This window comes from Gorilla gorilla, chromosome 18, assembly GCF_029281585.2.
Source record: "Gorilla gorilla gorilla isolate KB3781 chromosome 18, NHGRI_mGorGor1-v2.1_pri, whole genome shotgun sequence".
NCBI classification, from domain to species: Eukaryota; Metazoa; Chordata; class Mammalia; order Primates; family Hominidae; genus Gorilla; species Gorilla gorilla.
In genome coordinates this window covers 96,161,178-96,171,219 of record NC_073242.2, presented here as the reverse complement: position 1 = coordinate 96,171,219, position 10,042 = coordinate 96,161,178, and the positions used below count along the sequence as shown (strand labels likewise).

At 54.9% G+C, this 10,042-nt stretch overlaps 1 protein-coding gene across 2 annotated transcripts; it reads right to left on the bottom strand.

The window, feature by feature from the left end:
* Window positions 1-10,042, bottom strand: LOC101128088 (cocaine esterase-like). 2 transcript variants are annotated; one of them, XM_055366120.2, is made up of 12 exons: window positions 9,249-10,042; window positions 6,119-6,323; window positions 5,014-5,155; window positions 4,018-4,151; window positions 3,678-3,936; window positions 3,150-3,248; window positions 2,722-2,865; window positions 2,520-2,600; window positions 2,103-2,247; window positions 1,550-1,687; window positions 964-1,036; window positions 1-503 (listed from the first exon to the last, which is right to left on the bottom strand). In XM_055366120.2, the coding sequence occupies exons 1-12, from the start codon at window positions 9,586-9,588 to the stop codon at window positions 317-319; spliced, it is 1,947 nt and encodes a 648-aa protein (XP_055222095.1). In that variant the 5' UTR covers window positions 9,589-10,042; the 3' UTR covers window positions 1-316. The 2 variants fall into 2 exon arrangements, with proteins under 2 accessions (XP_055222095.1, XP_063556343.1); XM_063700273.1 differs by lacking the exon at window positions 9,249-10,042 and adding an exon at window positions 8,984-9,033.

Sequence of the window (10,042 nt, the reverse complement as noted above, 5' to 3'; positions counted from 1 at the left end):
TCTCTCTTTTTTTTTTTTTTTTTTTTTTTTTTTTTGAGAAGGGGTCTCACTGTGTTGCCCTGGCTGGTTGGTCTCAAACCTCTGGCCTCAAGCCATCCTCCCATCTTGGCCTTCCCAATAGCTGGGATTACAGGTATGAGCCATCATGCCTGAGTAAGTTCTTAATAAATGCTTTCTGAATGGATGGATGCAAGAATGAATGAATGGCTAAGTGAATGAAGGAATCAACTTCTTTCTCCTCAGTGGGTGTGTGTGGGCACAGCAGGCTGACCCTCGCCTGTCAGCGAGCCCACCTCCTCCTCCCTGGCACAGGGAGCTACAGCTCTGTGTGTCTCTCTTCAGGCTCCTCAAGCTCCTGGATCTTTTGGGGCAGCGCCTTCTTCCAGAACTGGAGCCTGTGGGCCTTCAGAGCCCGGCCCACCGCAGGCTGTAGGTTCAGCTGCAGGTATTGCTCCTCCTGGTCGAACAGCGGCCAGTGTGGCAGACCCTCGCCATTGGGGTTCCTGTAGACATGCCGTCCCGCAGGGCGGTATGAGGGTCACTCTGAGCCCCCGGAGCCCAGACCTGAGCACCCTGAGTCTGGTCAAGCAAGGCAGCCAAGCAGGCCAGGTGGGCTTGGGGAATGAGCGGGGAGGCTTCCAGAAACAGAAAACAAACTCCCTCCAGCTAGTGTCAGCACCAGTGGAGGTGGGGCGGCCGGCTCTGTTGTGTCCCTCTCTCTGAGAGGGAGGCCCTGACGGTGGCACAGCACTGGCGCCCACCCTCCAGATAGACCAGAGAGATGGAGCGTGTCCACTGCCCCACACACCCCCACCCTGTCCGAGTGGGTCCCGGAGCTCGGGAAGGGGCTATCATGTGACGAAGGATGCGGGTGTGCTCATGAGGTCACCCCGACTAGGAGATTGCTGGATGGGCACAAGTCCCCTAACCCAGGGAGGTTGAGGCACGGGTGTGCTGTCTCACCCGTTTCGAGCAAAGTTGGCCCAGTACTTCATCATCTTCCTGCTTAGCCACTCCTCCTCCTCAGTGAATTTAACTGCAAAAAGAAAGGGGACATGTGTCTTGGTCAGGATGTCCCACCTCAGCATCCCAGGTGGAGCTTGTCCTTGGCCCATTTGCCCTCTGTTCCCAGTCCCGCTTCTCTGCTTTTTCTCCCACTGCCCTCAGGAGCCAGTCCTCCCCTTTTCCAAACTTTCCCCTTAGTCCAAGCTCTGGCTGACTCCATCCTGGGCTCCTTCCTGGCCCTGAAGGCCCCTTTTTCCTTCTGTCTCTGGGAGTCACTGAAGAAACAAACATGTCCGTGAAACACCTGTTCTGCACCAGGCAAGACACCCAAGGGTGGGGAGAGGCGGAGGGAGCACAGGCCACAGTCTGAAGAGTAGTTAGTTCTAATTCTGGCACAGCCTTTGGAGCTGCAAAACCTTGGACACCTGATCTCATCCTCTCTCTGAGCCTCAGTTTCCTTATCTGGGCAGTGGGGACAATCAATCACCCTTCAGGGACCCAGCCAGGGTCCCAGCCCACCTCCCGGGAAAGGAAGAAGACTCACCGTAGTTGCCCCAGAAGAAAGTTCCAAAAACAAAAGGAAGTTCATCACCGTGGTCTGCCTTCACATGTGGCGGCCTAATGTTCTTGACCCAGCTGGGCTGATGCTGGAACTCGTAGAAGTACACAGGGGCCCGGGAACCTGTGGGGTGGACAGCCCATGACACGGTGGCCCCTCCCCTGAAGACTTCTTGCCTCACCCATGGTGATAAGACACCTAGGTCCAAAGCTGGCTGGAATCTGGACAGTGGGGTGTGGAGCCCCAGGCTGGGGAAGGAGCAGAGGAAGAGACTCGGGATAAATCATGGCCTCGGACTTCTTAGCTGTGTCATCCTGGGCAAGTCACTGAAGGTCCCTAACTTCAATTTCCTCATCTGTGAAATGGGGAAATGTCTGTCTCTTGGGCTACCCGTGAGGATTTACTGCAATGACGGACGTCAAGTGTCTCAGGGGCCCAATAAAAATAAGTGGGGACCTGGAAAGCAACAGGTCTCACCTGGAACCTACAGCCCTGAGCTCTACCCTGCCAGCCAGGCCTTAGGTCCAAATATACTCACACTGAAAATGTGCTACTTGGAGGGCAGGGATCACGAACATGGAGTCCGCCATCATCTCCTGGAACTGGGCTTCGAGGGTCTGGGGATCCCCATTGTCCTCAATGTACTCCTCCATCAGCAGGTCACCAAATGTAGGAGGCAACATCTACCCCAGGTGGATCAGGAAGAGGCAGGTTAGTCTGGTTGCCAGGGGCAGGGAGGAGGTGGCCTCAGGCTTGGGGAGATGGACCATGAGATGGAACAGGAAGGGAGAGCAAAGGCGAGGCTCTGAGGTGATCCCACCCCCAAGCACACACACACCTGGGCCTTTGCTCATGGGGGTCACTACATAGGCAGGGTATCTGGGGGTTGAATTTCCTCTGTCTCAGGACAGGAGAGGAGCCCGTCTCCATTGACGAGGGACCCCAGGAACCTTACCATTAGCCTTAACATTTCCTGCAGAACAGCCTGGGAGGCCTCTCTGTCCATTTCCTTCTGGGTGTCATAGATACTTGAGACCTAGGAGGCCGGGAGAGAGTCAGTAGCTGGGGATGGAATAAGCCTGGAGCTCTGAAGCCCTGAACACCACCCACTACCAGATGGGCTCCCCAGGCACTTGAGGACTTGGGTTGGGCCTCACAATGGGGATGATCCAGCCGAATTCATCGTTGTTGACACCGATGATGCTGGGAACAGGTTGAAAGTCGGCAGAGGCCAGCAGCTCCTGGGGGTGCCTGGGCAGGAAGATCCCATCCACCACTCCGGGGATCATCATGTTGAAAGGCTGAGGGGAAATGCAAGGTCAGGTAACAAGATCAGGTCCCAGACATCTTCTGATGCCATCTGATCACCTTCCACTCCTTCCCGGTTCATCCCCGGATGCTCATATCCACCCCAGGAGGTCAATGCCTGGCTCAGGCATGCACCAAACTTCAGTCCCCACCCAGGGCTATGACACCCAGGCATGCAGATGAGGTAATGTGCCCAGGGAATATGAGGGCCGTGCAGGCCTGCCAGCCCCATGCCTATTGCACCCCTTCCTCTACACCCACATCCATTTAGACCAACCTTGTTAATTGCAAGAATCTCCTCTTTACTCTTGCCCCGCAGGCAGCCCACCAGGGCCTCAGAGTCAACGTGGTCACAGGCAGACAGGTTGGCCACCACCTGTAAAGGGACCAGGCAGGGGCTGGCTCACCCTTCCAGGTAGAGGAGAGGAGTTTGCCCAAGGCCCTAGCCAAGGACAGGGACACCCCAAATCTCAGAAGGTACTGCGTATGAGTTCCTGCAGTTCTGATACTGTTCCAACTCAGAAGTCCCAGACAGAGGGGCCATCCCATCTGCCTAAATGGTTCTCCTCATGATGGGGATCCCTAGGGTGACAACTTTGCACAGAGGTCACAGAACAAACTTGGCCTCTGCAATGGCAGAAGGATGTGTATTCTGACCCTGGAGCTCCCTAGCAATTCCACGGTAGGCAGCAGCTCCTGGAGCATGCTCCCCGATGGCCCTTGTCATCCCTGTTTAACAGACAGAGGCTCTGCGGGGTATGAGGGGAGGGAGCAGGCCTAGGCCTCTGCAGCTGAGGGCACTCACCGTGGAGATGACATCAGCTGAGCTGGCAATGAGGCCGGGCAGGAGGGCCACGCCACTCTCCATGATGGCCCCATGGAAGAGTCCTTGGGATATGGGGGACACAACAAGCGAAGACACACTCGTGCCACCCGCAGACTCGCCAAAAATGGTGACACGGTCAGGGTTGCCTCCAAAGTGGGCGATATTCTGCTGGACCCAGCGTAGTGCGGCCACTTGGTCCAGGTAGCCCCAGTTGCCGGTTGCGTGCTTGTCTCCAGTGCTGAGAAGTAGCAGGGACAGGGATCACAGGGCTGTCCTGGCCCCACTCAGCCCACGTTGCTGAGCCCAGCCCTAGTCTCACCTGAAGAAGCCCAGGACACCCAGGCGGTACTGGATGGTGACCACCACCACGTCCTCCAAGGCGGCCAGCATGGAACCATCATACATGGAAGCCATGCCAAAAACAAGCCCACCACCGTGGATCCACACCATCACCTGGGGAAATCAAGGCAGCTACCACCATGCTCCTACCCAGCCCAAACCCCACCACGGCCACTACCTAGACCAACCAGTGCTTTGCCTCTCTCTACCTCCCCATTAGAGCTCCAGCACAAATTCATTACATGGGCCGCAGACTAGGCACCCAAGATCTATCAGGAAGACCAGGACTCACATCTTTTGGGATCGACCCCCTGTATCAAAGCCTGGTTTTATTAGTCCCAGGAAACTCACCAAAGTGAAAAGAAAAGGGTTATCTCCCTGATGGCTCCACATGAACATTAATCAAAAATGTCCTTAGCCTGAACCACATAGTGAGACCCTGTTTCAACAGAAAATGTTTTAAAAATTAGCCAGGCATGGTGGCATAGGCCAGTAGTTCCAGCCACTCGGGAGGCTGAGATGGGAGGATCATCCAGGAATTCGAGGCTACAGAGAGCTACGCCCATGCCACTGCATTCTAGCCTGGGCAACAGAGCATGATGCCATCTCTAACAAAAAAGTTTTTGTGTGTGCCCATTCTCATAGGCCCAACAGATTATCCATGGCTGGGGTTGTTGGTCACCTCAAGGTGCAGCCCTTGGGCACTTGAGTGGATCTCCTGGGCATGAGTTGGCTGGGTGAGCCCTGGGTCCAGCCCAGAGCCACAGCCTTTGACCTCTGGGAGCAGCCAGAACTCTGTGACCCCATGTCCAGGGGCCAGCTGCCCAGCCTGGGTAAGGAGCATCTCTTGGACCTGATAGTGAGAAGCTTCTCAGCATGGTCCACTCTGCAGCAGGGCCTGAGCTAATATTGCCTTTCTAGCTTCTTGCAGAATAACTGTCCTCCATCCCCCAGTGAACTGTGGCCTGATACCCACCGGCAGGTTAGAGCCTTCATGGCTGTGGGCCGGCGTGTAGATGCTGAGGTACAGGCAGTCCTCGGACATGGAGACGGAAGGGATGGTCACATTGACTTGGTTCCGAACCTCTGAATCCATTGTGGTGAGGTCCTGCAGACACCTGGTAACCAGGGCAAACAATCAGTCCAGCGGCCAGATCATGGCCAAAACGAGACCCTGGATTCAGATGTGCTGCCAGCCACCCTCAGCCCCTTCCCACAATATCCTGCTCACACATGATCGCACTCAAAAATCCCTTCCCACCAAGTTACAGGCCACAGGCTCTGGGGAAGCTGGGATGGAGCTTGGACTTCCAGGGAGGCCTCGAGGTTATTGAGGACCTTGGGTATCATTGCTCCTGACACCGGAAACCTTGACTCTTAGGGGTTTCTATGAGAACCATTGGCTGCACGTGTTGACATTCACCACTATATGGCTGTACTCCCTCAGGCCTGGGACAGGGGAGTAGCCCACATATGTGTGCTACATGAGTGAATGGATGTTAATTTCTCATGAGAAGGGCAGTGGGATGTCCCTCATCCCAAGTCTAAACTCTCAGAAAGTCATAATTCCCACATGGCCTCCAGTTGGAAAAATATACACGTCTCTTGGCAAATAGCTCCTGGCCCTGTCGGTGGACACAGTGACTGTGGAGACTGCGGGTCCCCAGAAAGCTACCACTACTGTTCTCTTCAGCTATTTGCAACATCTGCCACTAGAGTTAGGGGCTCCTAAAAGGTTCACAGAGCCAACCCGAACCTTTCCCAGAGACACCTGCCACTGGTGGCAGAGAAAGCTCGGCATAACCAGAATCTGGGGAAATATGTGTCTCTGCCCCTCCCTTCAGCATCTGGAGCCAATGTCTTCTGAATGCCAAGCTCCCATCCAGGAGGCTGAGAAGTTATTCAGCCCTCCCGAGCCTCAGCATACTCATTGGAAAAATGCACGTGGGAATCCACGAAACTCAGAAGGAAAACTGGCTGTGGGGGTTTAGATGAAATGATAACTGCAGCCTGGCTGAGCTCAGAGCACCCCCACCCCTGCCCCAGGGCCTGGAGTTCCCTGGACCCCTGGGAGAGCTTACACAGCCGGATGGGTGGTTCCATCCCTCACACCACTCCAAGATTCAGGGGGCTCAGGGGGTGCAAATCGCAGTGGACCTAGAGGTGGCTTGGCAAAGGGAATTCCCAGGAAGGTTTGGACCCCGGCATTGGCGTCCTTGACATGGACAAGACTCCCCAGCACCTGCCCCGTGTGTGTGGTCCGGATGGGACTGGCAGAGTCCTGGCCTGTGGGCAGAGAGATAGACAATATGGTTGGGTTTGACCAATCAGCTGCCCTCCCAGACTGTTGGTATTGCTGCCTCCTTGCCATCCTCAGCTTAGCTCAAGGGATCCTGATCTATAAACACGGGCTTTACAAACTTCCTGCCTGTAACACTCCCTTCCTGCTCTGCCTTCCTGGGCCTGTCTCCATCCCACGAGGCTGAGGCTCCTTGGGGCCAGGCATCATCATTCAGCCCTAGGACCTTCAAACAAAGGTTCACATGCCCTTGATGGGACTAGAGTGTCGTTTCAACTGTGTGCCAGGTCATGTGACAGTAGGATGATGGTGGGAATTGGGCAGGCAAGGTTCCTGTCCTCAGGGATGTCATGCCCAAGGTGGCAAGAAATGACAAAGAATGCATCCTGGAAACCGTGAGTGATGTTGGTGAAAAGAGCTACAAGAGAGAAGTATGGCTGTGGCTGGGACAGAAAAACCACTGCGCCTGGCCTGGGGACCCTAGTGGAACTCTGTCTCTGCAACAAAATCAAGAAAATAAATTAGCGGGGTGTGGTGGTGCATGCCTGTAGTCCCAGCTATTTAGCAAGCTGAGGTGGGAAGATTGCATGAGCCTGGGAGGTTGAGACTATATTGAGCCGTGATCGCGTCACTGCACTCCAGCCTGGGTGACAAAGTGAGACCCTGTCTCAAGATTAAAAAGGTCAAAAAATGAAAACAGCCTTAGGGAGCTAATGCCACCCTACATCTGTCAGTTCAACATGGATCAATATGTTTGATGCCGCCTGGTGTGGGTGAGGCCAGGGTCAGTAGACATTTACAGACACCAGAGAGGACATTTTAACAATGTCTCCAAGTCAAAAGGCCCATTCCTCTCCCGAGTAACACGCTCCTACACACGATTCCTTGCTGGAGGGGATGTCTATCCATGTAATTCCCTGTGGCCACTGGCCACTGATGCCTGATGTTTGTTACAGCAAAGGACATCACCTGCTGAAATGTCCCTGATTAGAGACCTGTTACATCAACTCATGTAATAAAGAGATTCATTACTTGCTTCATCCTTGAGAGAAGCCCTTCCATTAATCAATATGAAGAAGCTCTACTATGTAGGGGTGTGTGGAGGCCACCCCTCGTGTTAGAAAGTGGAAAAGCCTGGCCCCAGAAAGTGGGTGAGTTTATGACCGTTTCAATGAAAGTCAAGGACAAGTGCACACATCTATTCTTGTAAACTGCTGGGCACTGTGTGTACTGCGGTGTCAACAAGCAGTTTCCAGTGTGGGCCATGGGGACTTTGATGGCCCCTGAGGAGAAGCCAGGACTGGTTGGGTAAAAAGAGTATGGCACACATCACCTGTACCCTCCTATGGCTTGTCAATTATTTTTTCTGAATGTGGGTCCAACCCAAAATTAATATATATATATGTGTATATATATATATATATATATATATATTTGTCAGACAAGGTCTCTATCTGTTGCCCAGGTTGGAGGGCAGTAGTGTGATTACAGCTCTTCACCTCCTGGGCTTGAGATCCTCCCACCTCAGCCTCCTGAGTGGCTATGAGTACAGCTGTCTGCCACCATGCCTGACTTTTTTTTTTTTTTTTTTTTTTTTTTTTTTTTTGGGTAGAAACCAGTTTTGTTGCCCAAGCTGGTCTCTAACTCCTAGCCTCAAGCCATCCTCCCATCTCTGCCTCTCAAAGTGCTGGGATAAGAGGTGTGAGCCACTGTGCCTGGCCCAAAATATTTTCAAAGGTAGCCATCTGTGAGGTTGGGCAGATCTTCCTGCTGGGCTCCTGGTGAATTCTAGAATGTGGTCAAGGGCAGGCACAGGAGGAAGCCCTACAGGAGTGCACCATGGGGCGGGGGGAGTATGGACTCCACCTGGGCAGATTAAATTGGGTAAGGGTCGGGAGAGACAGTCAGATCACACACTTAGGAGAGTTTCAGGTGAGAGGACCAAAGGCCGAAACACTCCCCCAGCTTCTGATAAGGGCCTGGAGAAGCCTGGCAGGCACACAGAGCCTTCACCTTTGCCCTGGAAGCCAAGTTGTGCCCTTGCCCAGGATGAGGTAAATGGCATGAGGGACACCACGAGCTCTTTGGCTCTTGTTTCTGGAGACAGATTTTTGCTGTTTCACCCAGGCTGGAGTGCAATAGTGTGATGAAGGCTCACTGCAGCCTCAACCTCCCCTACTAAAGTGATCCTCCCACCTCAGCCTCCCAAGTAGCTGGGACTACAGGTCACAGGCCACCACAGCCCACTAATTTCTTTAAATATTTTGTACACACCGAGTCTCATTATGTTGCCCAGGATGGCCTCCAACTCCTGGGCTCAAGGAATTCTCCCCCTCGGCCTTCCAAAGTGGCAGGTTTACAGGCATGAGTCAATTGCACCCAGCCACCGTGGCCTTATGGATCCGCTTCAAATTTGGCGCCTGAGGGCTTTGTTCCCCAAGGACCACCGTCCTTATCTGAGGCCCCTTTGGAGGGGTCAGGGCGCCCCCCTGGCCAAGGACGCCACACACTCAGAGCCAGATGCTGCCGGAAGCTATTATTGTTATTACCGGCCGGCAGCACTGGCTACAGCCACAATCATAAGAGGGAAATGGACTGAATCCCCGCACTCCTAATCCCTCACCCACTCTGACCCGAGGCTGCCGACCCGGCCTGGCATGTCCCGGCGCTCCTGGGGCCCCTGTACTCCGCTGGCTCCTCGCCGTGGTGGCCCGCAGCCCGACCCTTTCTGCGCTTCTAGGAGCCCACCTTGGGCGGCAGGGAGGCGTCGCGTGGGGCTCACGAGTTCCACGCTGTCATCTCCACCAGCTGCTAACTCCCAGGTGCCTTCCCTCCCATACTATCAGGTCTTGCCTCCGCAGCATTCGGCAGATCTGAGCCCGGTCCCTGTCGCCCCTCCGCGGGAACCTCACCCTGGCCCCGGACAAGAAGCAGCAGGAGCCCAAAAGCCACCGCGCTCAGCCGCGCGCGAAGTCGGTGCAGCCGCATGCTCGGCTCGCTGGTCTCGGTTCTCTGCCGGTGGACACGCTGCTGTTCACCCAGAGGCTGCCCCGGGTCGGTCCAGCCGTGGATCAGTGCCTCGCCCAGCCTCGGAGTTTGGACTGGGCAGGGAGTGGGCGGGGTGCGCTGGCTTGGGCAGGGAAAGGTGGGTCTGGCAGGAGAGCAGGACTGAGCAGTCATAGGTCGGTGGGGATCTAGTGGCAGGCAGGCCCGGGCACGGCCACTTCCCTTCTGCCCGGTCCCCTTTGGCATCCGCGGAAGGGGCTGCGCGGCTTCCGTAGCCCCTTTGCGATCCAGGGAATCCTCTCCTCAAACCTGTCGTTGTCCACAGGCCCGATGAGCGCGCTGGGGGATCGATAGGAGGGGGCAATAAACCAGAATTTGAGAACTCAGGAGGGCTTCTCTGAGGAGGTGCACGTTCAGGATTCCCATAGATGGAGAAATGGGAAAGAACTTGATCGGGGTGAAAGAACTTCTTGAGCAAAGGCAGGGAGACCTTATGGTGCCCTTCATTCTGGAAGCTCCTCCTTGCTTTCAGGACTCAGTTTCCTGGGTTCCCCTTACAGCCCCTCATCCCCTTACAGTCCAGGGTCTGAGGGTCTCTGCGGTCCCCTCCCTACTCAGTCACGCCTTTCTTTTGAAACGTACATGTGACCACTGCACTTCTTAAGGAGCGCCCCCCTTTGCCTCGGTGGCTTTCAGTTTC